Below are 15,039 nucleotides of genomic sequence, written 5' to 3'. Positions count from 1 at the left end.
AAAAATCAAAAATTTTGTGCAAGAATATGCAGATAAATAGACAACAAGAATTACAAAGACTAACGGGTTGTGAAGTTGCCTCTAAGGTTAAATACCTAGGGGTAGAGATAACAATGAAAAATATTGATTTGTTCAGGAACAATTATGAAAAACTATGGCGTAAAATAGAAGAAGATATGTTAAAGTGGAACAAGCTCAACTTGTCCTTGTTGGGTAGAATAGCTGCAATAAAAATGAATATTTTACCAAGGATTATGTATTTGTTTCAAACCATCCCTATTGTGAAAGATGCTAAACAGTTTGATAAATGGCGAAGGAAAATTTCGGAATTTGTGTGGGCCGGGAAGAAACCAAGAATTAAAATGAAAGTCTTGACAGATGCAAGAGAGAGAGGTGGATTCCAATTACCAGATTTGAAACTGTATCATGAAGCAATTTGTTTAGTATGGATGAAAGAATGGATAACGCTGTTAAATAAAAAACTTTTAGTGTTGGAAGGCCATGGAAAAAAATTCGGCTGGCATGCATATTTGTATTACGGAAAAAAGAAGATGGATGGTCTTTTCTCTCACCATTATATAAGAAGTAATCTATTAAATGTGTGGATAAAGTATAAGAAATATGGTGATGAGAAGAGACCTTTGTGGATAGTGCCAGCTGAAGTGATAAAGTTAACAGCTAAAACAGTTAATGAAAAACAGCTATCATATAACCAGTTACTAAAAATACAAAGTGGGAAAATAGAACTGAAAACTGCAGAAGAACTGAGTTATAAATATGATTGGTTTCAAATGCAACAAATAAAAAGCTTGATGGAGAATGATATTAAAGCCGAAGGAATAAGGAAAGAACAAACAGAAATGGAAAGAGTTCTGCTTGGAGACAATGAGAAATTAATCTCAAAAGTATACAAATTACTTTTACAATGGTCTACAGAAGATGAAGTAGTGAAATCTCAAATGATAAAATGGGCAATTAATGTAAATAAAGAAATAAAGATGGAATCTTGGGAGTATCTGTGGAAGAACTCTATGAAACTCGCAACATGTCATAGTATTAAAGAAAACTGTTTTAAGATGATGTATAGATGGTATATGACTCCAAAAAAAATAGCAAAGATGAATAACAAGATGCCAGATAGGTGTTGGAAATGTAAAAAGCATGAAGGTTCTTTCTACCATATGTGGTGGACTTGTGAAAGGGCTAAAATGTTTTGGCAGATGATTCAGCAAGAGATCTCTAAGATTCTGGGATATGAATTCAACAAAGAGGCAGAGACTTTTCTGCTGGGATTACAAATGGAAAAATTTCCAAAAGAAGATAGAACTTTAATATGGTACTTGCTCTCAGCTGCTAGGACATTGTATGCGCAGTTATGGAAGCAAGAAAAAATACCAGAAAAATGGGACTGGATTACAAAAGTTATGTCATGGAGTGAAATGGACAAATTAACAAGAAAACTAAGAGACTATGATTTAGAACTTTTTAATGCGGAGTGGAAGAAATTCAGAAGATACGTAGAGAAAGAGTGGAAAATAAAAGGACATTGGACAATTTTTGATGATTAAGATTTTTATAGTTTAAAGGTACCTTTAATATTTGTTTTTTTTTTAAAAAATAACACTGGCGGGGGTCAAGTAACGGAGGGAGGGGTGGGAGGAAAGTAAGATATGGGGTAGAACGATTTTTTTTTATTTTAAGCTCTTTATAAGTTGTAGATATAATTCTGCTACCATATGTTACTAATAAATTTGTTTATACTCAAGTAATTGGTCGGCCTTGGAACACCAAACTGTAGTATATACAGATCTGCCAGCCAGGCGAATGTTTTGAGCCATCAAGGCCCTCCCTGAAATGTCTTTTTTGGACTGAGCCACCAGCTCACTCACCTGAAGAGCCCCAAAGAATGCCATGAGAGAGGCAGCGTGAAAGAGCAGCGTTTCGTACTCTGACACGCACACCTGACCTCAGACCGATCGTAAACCCCTAAGAACTGCAGGGGAAATCGGTTGCCTAGCATCCCACCTAGGCCCAGCTTCTCTAGACCAACTTTCCAACATTTCTTAATGCGAAAGTCACCGGTATTCTCCTGGAAACCCAAGGCCTTACTGGCAAAGGCCATTGCAGACAGCCAGCCCCGACTAGATCGGACTGCTAATTGCCTGCGCCTTAAAGATATACTCTAGTGGAGTAATTGCTCCACTGGAAGGGGCCATCCCTTTTGGTATCCAAATTTGCTCCTAAAACTTTCAAACTGACATACTGCCGTGTTGTATGATTTTCTGGTACTAGGAGCAATGGCGAGACTTATTGCTCTGCCGGTCTCAACCCGCCAATCATCCATATCCCGGGGGGCATCATTGTCGGAAGAAGATTTGCGTCTGGGGCAAGCTGGTGAAACCGCTGCATCTGTTTGCGGGAGAGAGCGTCAGCCACCCCATTAGCCACCCCAGGCACGTGCCTGGAGAAAAATAAAATATTGAGACTCAGGCAGCAAAGAGTGAAGGCCCGCACCAGCTTCATAACCCTGGGGGATTTGGAAGTGAGGGAATTGATAACATGCACCACGGCTAAATTGTCGCACCAGAAGTGGACTGTGTGGTCTGCCAATTCATCCCCCCACAACCAAACAGCTACCAAGATCGGGGAAAACTCCAAGAAAGTCAAATCTCTGTTCTACCCCACATCTACCCATTCCTGAGGCCATTCCTCCGCACAACAGTGTCCGCGAAAGTACACGCCAAACCCAAGGGACCCCGCTGCGTCCGATGTATTTTGCAGCTCAGCTTCCAACTGTAACTCAGCCCTCCAAAAGGAGACACCATTAAAGGAGTTTAAAAACTCCTTCCATAGTAAAAGGTTCTCCTGCATGCTGCGTGAAATCCTGATTCGGTGATGTGGCTGGCGTAGTCCAGCCATTGCATCACACAACCGCCTCAAAAAAGGACAACCAAGAGCTACCACCTTACAAGCAAAATTTAGGTGTCCCACCAACTGCTGTAGTTCCTCAAGGTCTCCTTTTGCTGTAGCAAAAACAGCAACAATTTCCTGCAGACTTAGAATTTTTTCCCTTGGGAGGCGTGAATTTTGCTGGAATGAATCAAGTTCAACCCCTAGGGAAGTCAATCGCTGGGTAGGGCCTTCCGTCTTCTCATGGGCTAGAGGAACGCCCAGCTCTTCCGACTGCACTTTAAAGGCTGCCATCAGATGGGCACATTGGTCGGAGCCTAAGGGGCCCGCAAACAGAAAGTCATCCAGGTAATGCACCACAATGCTCAAACGAGCCCGGCGGTGCACCGCCCATTCTGAAAAGGAGCTAAAGTGCTCGAAGGCAGCACAAGAAACGGAGCAACCCATGGGCAGGGCCCTGTCCATGTAAAACTGCCCTTCACAATGGAAACTCAGCAATTCAAAATCCAAAGGGTGAACCAGTAGGAGGCGAAAGGCGGACTTTATGTCACACTTTGCCAACTCAGGCCCTACCCCACAGCGCATTACCATCTGCACCGCTTGGTCAAAAGATGTGTACCGTACAGTACACAAATGTTCTGGTATGGCATCATTCACCAATTCCCCATTAGGGTAAGATAAATGATGAATCAATCTGAACTCTCCTGGGGCCTTTTTAGGCACAAGGCCCAACAGGGAGACCCGCAAGGTACTCACAGGGGGTGTGGGAAATGGGTAATCACCCTACCCTGGGCTAATTCCTTCCCAATCTTCTGACGAACTATGTGCTCCATTCCTATAACTGACTTCAGGTTATTGGCCATAAACGGCTTTCTGGGGCCCTGGAAAGGAATTCTAAAACCAAACTTAAAACCATTTAACAAATAAAGCCTATCTTCATCCTTTGGATAATCACGGAGCCATGCCTCAAGCACTGTCACCCTTATTGGGCTGGGACCCTTTTCCAAATGGTTTATCTACACCGCCCAGGCCCTGCTTGCACTGTCCCCGCCTGAGTCTACCCCTGGAACAATTCGTGAAGAAATGAGACCCCCCGCAAAGAGGGCACTCATGTTTGTATGGGCAGTTCTTTTTACCACACACCCCCTGGGACCCGAACTCCCAATAAAGCAGGCGGGGTTGAACCACCTGCCTCGCACTGCTGCAGACACCGGAAGCAGTGGCTGTGCACTGAACAACATGTCCACTGTCTGACCTATCACCCAGGTTAGGTTGTACTGGAGACATAACCTGCAGCCACAGCTGTGGCTGAATCTGATCCCAATGAAGGGCAGGGTTTAAAGCCGGCCTCATTCTGAACTCCTCATCATATTGAAGCCAGGCCGGGCCGGTAAAGCTGGTGTAGCTTTTGTATATGATGTCGAAATACTGAAAAAGGGAAGTGGCCCTCCATGGCTGTGACCTGGCAATAATTCTGGCGTAAATAATGAACCCGGACACCCAGTTCGCCCACATCCTATCAACTTTTCGCCTCTTGATTTTCTCCTTTTACTTATCATCCAGATCCTCTTTATCCTTTTTCTCCAGCTCCCTGTAGAGCAGAGAAAATAGGTCCACGAATTCCCCTTTCAGTATTTTATTCTTAGTGGCCAGCAACAAGTGATCCCCAAGAGGTAAGGCCAGATCACCAAAGGTAAAGCCTTAGCTGGGACAGCAGAGTATTAAGGACCCCAAGGATAAGAAACACCCCAGCCACCATAGGGTGCCACGGATGCTCCCAGGAACTGGCTGAGCAGGCCTCCCCAAGGACCCCAAGGGCTAGCCAGGTTAAGGCCCCAAGCCCAAGGCTGGGAATTATTAAAAGCTGCAGGCTGGCTTTTGACGACAAGCCCGAAGGTGGCAGACTGCCCCCACGGCCCCCAGGGCCAAGCTGTGGTATTGTGCTGTGCAAACTCACCCCTACCCAACTGCCAACCCTGTGAAGCATCCACATCGGGCACCTCCGCTGGAAGAGGCGACACACCCTACGTCTTGTCCATGGAAGACCTGCTTTCAAGGGAAGACAAGTGATTAAGGATTTCTTCCTGGAAGCGCTTCTTAGCAACCTGCTTGTCTGCCTTGTAAGCCAGACCCGTTACACCAGCCCCCAATAAGACCGGCTGCCTACTACCCGAACCCTCCAAAGCAGCTATCCTGGCTAAAACGGACTGCTCAAAAGTGTCATCCTCCTCATCAGACGATGAAGGCAAAGGTGCTGACTGCTTAGGAATAGGCCGCTGCGGTCTTGGTGCAGGGCTCTTGCCCTTGGATTTGCCCTGCCCTTTAGGCATTATAATGTGCCCAATAAAACAATGACAAGCCCATCTACTGCCCTCACTGATGTGGCCACCGCCCTACCGGAAGCAGGTGAAGAACGTTAAAAGCTATCCTCGAAATGGCCACCCCAAGTTATCCACAAAATGGCCGCTCTTCTCCCCGGCAACAGGGACGAAGAATCCAACAGCTCCAATAAAATGGCCGCCCCGTTAAAACCCAACGATTAGCTAAGGCCTCTTTCCAAGCTGCACTGTCTGGAAGAACAGCCCCACAAAATGGGAAGTAACAATTCACTCCCCCAGAAAATTAGAGAAATGGGGGGGGGGGTTCCTCAGCCAGCTTAACAAAAACGTCGTGGCAGACCCTGGTCTGCCCAGTGGGAGCAGGTGAAGCAGGAGCACTGGGGGAGGGGCACCAAACAGCACCTGGAAAAACTGCGGCCGTAAAACCACAAACCCTCAGCTCTAACGCCCCCCACAAATGCCACCCCAACCCAAAGGGAGAGGTACTGCAAGCCGAAAAAGAAAGGAAGGGGAAGCACAAAACGCCAGCCGCACGAAAACGCCACGGTCAGCGACAAACTGCCGTGTTAAAAGACACTGCCAAAGATGCTCCTGGACTCCCACTCCCCGATGTTCTTCCCAACATGGGTCGTCCTCTTGAAGTCCACCGCGGCTCGCTAACAAGCAGCCACGGCAAAACCGAGCTCCCAAGAAGGTGAGCTCCCGACGCACAAACCACCGCGGCTCCAAAAAAATCGCAGTGACTGGCAACAGACCTCGTGCAGGGAAAGAGCAAACAGCTGAGCTCTGCCTTCCCTGAGCACAAGGCAAAGAATGAGAGGTGGGAGTGGAGCCAGCCGTTAGGGCGTGCCTGCTCCACCCCAACCCCAGTGATGCTCTGCCCACTCCTCCTCCTTGTGAGGAGGCAAAACAATCCCCAGATGCAAGGCTGTTCAGCCTGCCTCTGGATGGGAGCCGCATTCCACTGCATTTAAGTTGGTTTCCTGATTGGTTTCCTTTTCTTGCTGTTTGCAAATTTTTGCTCTTCCTTGTGAGAACAAAAGTGGCATATTTAAAACAGAACCTCTTTCCCATATGGATGCTTATTTGACAGAAATTGTCATTTTCCACTCTAATTGAGTTCTTTTTTAAAAGTGCCATAAAATTGCCTTTCTCTATTTTTCTATTTTCTCTATTTTGTAAAAATAGTCCTCTTAGTACATTAGTGTTCATTATTGTTGCTTTTTTTAAAAAACGAATATAATAATGCTAGTTTGCAGTTAGAAAGTTTTGTTTATCCATTGGTGGTTATATATTAGTGTTGCTGTTCCATCTAACCATCTAACAACAGACTGTAGGTTCCTACACTGTGAATTGTTCTAGTATCTACTATATAAATAATATGTGCAAATAACATACATACCTATTTTAGCAATGACTCTTCAGTGAACAAACTATCTGAGGTTTTCGATCTACAGATTTATTTTGTTAAGCATTCTAGCCAAAATTTATTGAAGTAGGCTTCCCTTGTGGACTTCTGTCCTTCATAGTTGAAAATGAGAGTTCTATAGGTTTCTGACAGCAACCTTTAGTTATCTGCCAGTTTTGTTTGTTTTTGCCGAGATGAACATTTTGAATCAATTTTACTGGAATGGTACAGGGAAAACTTTGGGCCAGTTCACAGAATCTACATAGCTTTTACAGAAAATATATCACTTATGGATCTTTCCTGAAAATTCCATATGGATTTTTCATTTCCTTGTAACGTTTTTCTTGTATGTCTCCTCCATGGGAACTGTTCCTATATCAGTCTTGTGTAAAATCTACCCCTAACTGTCATTTTATTACACAATTTTGTACAGTATTTCAAGTATTGCTTTTGAATGCAGTTTCTCAATATCTGCGGTGCAGATTCCACTAGTTGTAGATCTTAATTTACCAAACATACAAAATGAACTTCATTTTTGTTAATTAGGTCAAAAAATCACATTGCCAAATTTTTATCCTTTATTATTTTTCAACCACCTGGGAATTCTGAGGAGGAAACATTATATATCTATCACTTTCTCGCAATACATTTCCCCCATTTCTATGACATTTGTGACATTTCTATGATGTTTTAAAGTGCTCAGGAATTATATAGTCTTCCTGTGACTTTTGTACAACTGGTACATTTCATTGTTTTTCTGGATCCCTCTGCAAATATTAGAAAGATTTGCTGTTAGAATATTTTCCTCGTCTGTTTTTTGAACTTCAACAACAGCAAACCCTGGAGAAAAGGTTTTATGAATGATTACCTCCAGATTGCAAAATGGAAAAGAGAGGAAGAGAGAGATCCTCCTTTATTTCCTTCTCCCCAGTATCTCACAAAACCTGCTTGATACCTCATTATAGTCAACACACTATTTCAGTTACTAATTTACATTCCATACATTTTCAAGACTACAGCTTTAAAAATGCATTATTGTGCCACATATGGGAAGTTATTCTCCTTGCTCTAAAGCACAGGTTTTTGAAATCAGAAACCTGGATTAACTAGGAACAGTAGTACTTCACAGCTGGTACTTCTGCTGTTATGCCTATGCTTCATAATATCATAAAACTGGAAATCATCTAAAATGTTGTCTGGTCTAGTGTTGCCAGAATAGTGCAAATTCCCCAGACCTAAACTGTCTTCTGCATGTGTTCATCCAGAAAAGGAGAATGGAAGTACCATAATGTCCTGGACAACCTAGTCCATTGTGTAAGGGAATTTATGAGATGTTTCCTTTATGAGTTCAAATTGTAACAGAAATACACAAAACTAAATTGAAACCACTTTCTTTCTCATGGCAGTCAAGACACAAAGATCTTCTAGGACTGAGATACAAAATTCCCATCAACATCATGTGTTGACCATATTCCAGTGAAGTCACAGGAATTTCAGGATGTGAGAGAAGGTCCATCAATGTGTTGAACCTTGTGCATCTTATTCATAAATTAATGTGATATGTGTAAGCTTCAGGCTGTATAGAGTTTGTGCATCTTTCTGTGGGAGAAATACACATATTCCTACTTCAGATTTTATGTAGCAAAGTGAAGAAAAAGGACCACAGCAGACTTAGGCTGATATGTAACTCCCAAGGCTGCCTTTTGTTTATAAACTGCTCTCCGAAAAGGTTTGGCCCCAAGTTATCTTTATTTAAACTTCTGCAAATGAACTTCTTATTTGTTCATTCTCAGGTGGTGCTTCTTTTTCTGGGATACAGTTTTGTCCTTGTCTCAGTCATTAACTTACTCCTTGGAGTGATTATTCTCTTATTGAGAAACAACCCAAGTCATCTTTGTTCTTAATTTCAACCCACTGGTTCCTTCCATCGATCATTCATTAATTCTCCACTCAAGACACACACAATTTGTTTGGACTGTGAGTCCTTCCAACAACATTTACTACTCTTCTCATTACCCAGCTTGCTACTAAGCACTCTTCTAGCTTCCATAGTAACAAGGTTGCATGTTTATCTCTTGATTGCTACATACAGCAATATTCTAATCTAACCTTTAAGAATGGGAAAATAGCATTTCTACAGTATTCTAGTATCTATTTGTTGTTAAACTCTTCATGTATGGGAGATTACACTTAATATTGCCATTCATGTATCCTTAGATTTTACAAGTCAGTTTCAGACAGATGAATAATGGCCAGTTCATCTGCATGGCTCCTTCTGTTGTGAACAGTACACTTGCCATTTAAACATCCTTGCACTATTAACAATTGACAACCTTGGATATGCATTTTATGACTTAAATGCTGCTACCTGAATCTAAGAAGTAAAGTATGAACAGGCCCAATTGTTTGGCAAGGACTTTGCTGTTTAAATAAGTGTATACCTTATTTTCTTCTGTATTGCTCAAGACCATGTTCAGACTCACCTAATTGTTCAGGGGCATTGAGGAGTGTCCTTTGTAAAGCAACTAATGTGTTTGATTTGAAATTACAGGTCTGTGTAATTCAGCCGACAGCTGGATGATTGTTCCAAATATTAAACAAAACCACTACACGGTGCATGGGCTGCAGAGTGGCACCAAGTACATCTTTGTTGTGAAGGCCATTAATCAGGCTGGCAGCCGAAACAGTGAGCCTGGAAAACTGAAGACAAATAGTGAGTAATGTCAGTTTCACCCATCCTATGTGCATTTTATCTTCTCTCCACCTCAGCTGCATTCAGCTTGGCACTTGAAATGCACAGAGCTGATTTCCACTTTCACACATTTCCTCAGATGAATGCCATCTCTTCAGTGTATCAGGAGTGACTGCTAAAATCTATTGGCATGTCAGCAACCCTTTTTGGGAGTTTATTTAAGTTCTCAGATAGCAACATTGTTAAGAAAGCGAGCAAAAAATATTGAAGGAAAGTTTTGTTAGTTTAGAATCTTTAAGAGTTCATATTTTTTATTTTTTGTAATCCTCTTATTTCCTTGAAAGCCAAATGCAACATTGCATTTGAGTCTCACATAATTTTGCTATTCATAAGGTACAAACTAAATGGCACATTAGGAGAATCATGATCAAGTGTCCTGTGTTGCCAGACTACCTCGTTTGGAATGGGCCACGGTGTTCACCACTTGGAACCCAGGCATGCACAGCACACGCAGCTCCTGCTCACAAAAACCATTTGAAGAGAATCTTCCCTTTTAAATGGTGTTTTGCAAGTGGGGGCTGCCTGTGCCTGAACTCCAAGTGACAAATTTGCCACTTGGAATTCAGGTGTGTGACCAGCAGCCACACCCTCCCTTCCCTCCTGCAAGATTTAAAGGGCCCTCCAGATGATTTGTGGGCCACACGCTTCCACCATTCAGTTGGAGGGCCCTTTAAATCTTGCAGGGGGAGAGGGGTGGTCACCAGTGGTCATTGTCTGGGCTCGGACTTCCCCCACCAACCAGCTGGCCAGTGGCTAGCAGGAGCCCATGAAATCAGGGGATTTCCCAACTCCACCATGGGTCTGGCAACTCTAGTGGTATATATGACTTGTTTGGTTTTCTTTTTCATTTATCCAGCCCTCTCAGTACTGCATTGCCAAAGTTACTGGAGAGCTGAGGCTTCAGAAAGTGTGAAAGTTACAAAACAAGTTTGATATTCAGACTTATAATATGGAACAGAAAGGCTTTTAACTTTTTTTTTTTACAAGACCAGTACTGGAACCTTTATAATATAGATCAGATAGGCTTCCTCTTTTTAAACTGTTTTTGGCAGGAATAGCACTGAACCCCTTCCTATCTTCAAAATACCTACAATCCTTAATGGATTCCTTACCTAACCAGCAGACCTCCTAAACCTTCTTCCACAAAAATCCAACAACCTTCTACTCTGTCAGTTGGCCAGCAGTTGAACTGTCAATAATCTCTTTTTTCACACATTTCAATCCAACATTTAAAAGTGATTGACTGAGGTTCCTGTTGGGTGAGACTTGGAAACTATCCATCACATATGATAATAGGGATCCAGGTTTAACCCCTCCCCCACACACCTATATGTTATCCATGTGCAAGGTATCTGTTTCCCCTTTGGATGTCTGATGTTACCTTTGTATAACAAATTGCAAAAGCAGAAGAAGAGATTGGATGTGTACTCCGCCCTTCACTCCGTGTCTCAGAGCAACTTGGAATCACCTTTCCCTTCCCCCCCCCCACTTGACACTCTGTGACGTAGATGGGGCTGAGAAAGCTCTTTCGAGAACTGCTCTTGAGAGCACAGCCCTGAAAGAACTTGTGACTGACCCAAGATCACAACAGCTGCATGTAGTGGAGTGGGGAATCACTTTACCACTACACCAAACTGGCTCTCTCAAGGAAAAGGGATGGAAATATGAGTAAATTTCAATTCCCCTGCACCATTATCCAGCTATAGTTAGAAAACTATGTGGAGATCATCTCATAGATAGTCTTATATCTTGCCAATTTGGCCTTTATGAGTGACCTTTAATCTAAAACCTTGAATGGGTATCTGCAAACAGCAGCTTAAGTCTTAGTCATTAAAACCACATGGAGAAGTACCAGGCTTTTTTCTCACCCATGAGTTGTGCCTTTGAGTGTATTTTGCTTTGTCCTTTGTAAATACATTCCAGCTTTTAACAGCTATGGTGGGAAGTCAAAGACTGTACATTAGATTAATGTTACGTCAGGGACAAAAAAATCCTGTTAACCATTGGATTCAGTGATCCTTTAATATTTTAGAATATTCAATATATATTTTCTTTCATTCGTTTTCAGGCCAGCCATTTAAACTGGATCCCAAGTCTGCTCATAGAAAACTAAAGGTATCTCATGACAATTTGACAGTGGAACGTGATGAAACTTCTTCTAAAAAGAGCCACACGCCTGAACGTTTTACCAGCCAAGGGAGCTATGGCATTGCTGGTAATGTGTTTATTGACAGTGGACGGCATTACTGGGAAGTGGTTATAAGTGGAAGTACATGGTAGGTTGATCAAACCATATCCATCCATAGATATTTCTTTGACTAGGGCTAGAGAAGAAGTTTAAAACATTTTCATTTCTTAAATGCAAATAAATGTTCTAAAGTTTGCCCATTGAATTATATAATTTATTGAAAAACAACCTAAAAGCTTTCTCCCCATTGCCATTCAGTTGAGTGGTGAGAGAAAAGTGGAGGAAAGGAAAAAATGGCAAAGAACAATCCTGGCATCCGCCATCTCTCACCCTTGGAGGCTAAAAGCACACCAAGAGAGTGGAAACATTGCTAGTGAACTGTTGACTTTGAAATAGATATGGTGAGGCTTAGCTGATTTCCCATGGTTGTTCTAGAATCTTAGCTATGAGGAGCCATAATGATATTGCTATACAGCAAACTGGATGCTTCAGAGTCAAGCTCTACTATGTGGGAATGAAGTCATTAACGTTCAAAGAACTACAGGGACTGAATGAGGGAGAACAAGACAGCAGATATATAGGAACCAAAATAATGATGAAAGAGTATTTGTGGCAATGCCTGGGAAAGAAGTTTGGAGAGGGGAGGGAGCTTAGTGGGAATGTGATGCCATAGAGTCTGCTCTCCAAAGTTGCCATTTCCTCCAGGAGAACTGGGCTACAGAGATCAGTTGTAATTCCAGCTGAACTCCAGGCTGCACCCAAAGCTGTCAACCCCATGCTAGACAGAATCTGGGAAAGGATGGTGCAATCACAAAAAGTGGGAAGATACTTTGTTAGCAATTATTATCTGCTACTGAACAATTTTCTTTAGACTTTTTCATTGCTGGGCGTTCTGACTTAATTACATAGGGAAGAATATTTTGGGCATGACAATATAAGGAACAACATTAAATAACACTGACATTTTTTGTTAACTTTCAGTTTATGAGATTAGGGAAGGCAAAAACAAAAGGAGACAAAATATTACATCAGGGCAAACAGACTAACCTGTAGAAAAGGGTGTGACATATATTTTCTCCAAACTCTCTTGTTTTGCAGGTATGCCATTGGTATTTCTTATAAGTCAGCACCAAAACATGAGTGGATTGGAAAGAATTCTGCCTCTTGGGTTCTTTGTCGTTGTAATAATACATGGGTGGTAAGGCACAACAGCAAAGAAATTCCGATAGAGCCTGCACCCCATCTTCGCCGTGTCGGCATTTTGTTGGACTACGACAATGGTTCTTTGGCCTTTTATGATGCTTTGAACTCTCTACACCTTTACACTTTTGACATTACATTTGCACAGCCTGTGTGTCCAACATTCACTGTCTGGAATAAGTGTTTGACAATTATTACGGGCCTCCCTATTCCAGACCACTTAGATTCCACTGAGCAAATGCCCTGATTGTTGTTCAAGAGAAATGGATGGTTGAATGACCAATGGACCTCACGTACAGTTCTCACTCAGATTTGACTGGGAAGGGGGGGAATAAAAGAAATATGTTTGATAAAAACATGTCCCTAAAGCTTCAAGTCAGGACTGATAATGGGATCGTCTCTTCAATCTTTACAGTTTGTTTTGTATTAAAGGCAAAATATGGCTTTAATAATTTCTCAGAATGCTTTTGTATTTAGCCTCTTACAGGAAAATTTATAAATTATTTATATAAAGAGAAACCCTGATTTGGATCTTTGCATTTGGACACGCCATAAGAATTACTTGTTTTTGCACAATTAAGGGCTCTGTCACAAAGATTTTATTAACTGTTTGCCATGTTTTGATTTTATAGTAGAGAAAGCAAGCTGGGATTCTTTGAAAGCAGAATGCAGTACTAATACTTCAGTTTCTTCCATATTGTTTTCTATATGAAATACCTGTTCAACCTTGCATCCAGGAATGTGCACACACAAAGAAAGAATTAAACAAATAAAGCTGACCCAACAGCAAACTTAAGAACTGTGAATTACTGCTGTTCACAAGTAGGAGAGAATATTGACTTCACACATCAGAAAATATTTTCAGAAATGTCAATGCCTGAATCGCATAGGGGGGTCAGTCAATTTTATTGATAGCAGTTTTCTGATCTACTGATGGATCATTGTAAAAGAATATGTACATTTGATTTTTGTCTCAGAAAATCACCAATACTGCAACAGACCAGGCAAGATAGCTCTGAGTTCTCCATGTAAGTACCACTGATGGTATTTCAGATGAAATCAGTGATGGTCCTGCTGGTAGGGAGGTGGGTTCTTATCATTTAAAAGGTACACAGCACCCACACTTGCAATGTTAGAGATGGGCTACATAGAAACTGATTTTAAACATTATGTGAACATCTTGTTATGTTATGTTATAGTGTATCAATAAAAATAGTCAAGGTGTCTGTTTTGTAAACAGTTGCCTGGAAAGAGGCTGCACTTCAGTGTATCATTGTATTGGGTGTAGAAGAGCACAGGTTGCCAGAATGGCCTCCAATGTAAGCCACACTGAAATGAATCCAAGATGTACAAATTGCTCTTTCCTTTCAACAAGAGTATTACAAGGAAGGATTAATGATGATTTGTTGTTCTTGCACATTTTAGTGTAAAGGTAAACTTGCCTTAATATGACACTTCTCCCCCCCCTCTTCCTGCACATGCACATACACACAGAACCAAAACAAGTTTCTTGTTTTCAGGTATGCACCATGAATGACACAGTAAATCAGAGATGGTTTTAATGGGGAGATTAGAGAGATTCATGGAGGATAGTTCCATCACTGGCTACTAGCCATGATAATGAGAGGAAACTTACACAGAGGCAGTAAACTTATGAATGCCAGTGCTAGGAGACAACATCAGGGGAAGGCATTGATCTCAAAGCCTGTTTGCCTCCCAGGCAGCAGACTGGCCATTGTGTGAAATAGGATGCTAGACTAGACAGACCAGTGGTATTATCCAGTACGGTTCTTCTTATCACAGCTAGTTTGCATATTGTTGTTTTTCCAGTAATGCAATTCACAGACTTTAGAACTGATGTGACTGCAATACACCATATCATTAAAATTGGTATTTTCAAATTTGAGATTAAATATCATGATATACTAGAGTGATCAAACTCTGTCTTCTCTGGGACTTTAGTGCACCTAGAAGTGTGTAACTTTGTTTAGGATTGCACTATTAATTACCTATATTTGCTGTCTTAGTAATGGGCATGCCCTGAATTCAACATGAGTTCACAGGACCACAGCTCCTGAACCTTTCTGAGAATCCCCCCTCCTCCTCCCCACCTACCTACCTTGTCCACTGAATAGTAGATGCAGCTGCATAACAATCCCTGAATGAGTACCACCTATTTTTCTACAAAACGACCCCTGGTAACGGGTCATGATTTAGGGGCAAGCTAGCTAAGACACTAGAA

The 15,039-nt window shown here is 41.8% G+C and overlaps 1 protein-coding gene across 3 annotated transcripts in view; it reads left to right on the top strand.

Annotated features, from left to right (window-relative positions):
- The window catches only part of MID1 (midline 1), a 331,223-nt gene extending 317,166 nt beyond the window's left edge, over window positions 1–14,057 (top strand). For all 3 annotated transcript variants that reach the window (XM_060233957.1, XM_060233958.1, XM_060233956.1), the window contains exons 8-10: window positions 9,209–9,370; window positions 11,478–11,685; window positions 12,696–14,057. In XM_060233957.1, coding sequence (XP_060089940.1) covers window positions 9,209–9,370; window positions 11,478–11,685; window positions 12,696–13,044 — 719 coding nt within the window. In that variant the 3' untranslated portion in view covers window positions 13,045–14,057. The remainder of the gene's footprint in view (window positions 1–9,208; window positions 9,371–11,477; window positions 11,686–12,695) is intronic.
- The last annotated feature ends 982 nt before the right edge of the window (window positions 14,058–15,039 follow it).

The sequence above is a fragment of the Heteronotia binoei genome, chromosome 3 (assembly GCF_032191835.1).
Source record: "Heteronotia binoei isolate CCM8104 ecotype False Entrance Well chromosome 3, APGP_CSIRO_Hbin_v1, whole genome shotgun sequence".
NCBI lineage: Eukaryota > Metazoa > Chordata > Lepidosauria > Squamata > Gekkonidae > Heteronotia > Heteronotia binoei.
This window is presented reverse-complemented; position numbering and strand designations above follow the sequence as displayed.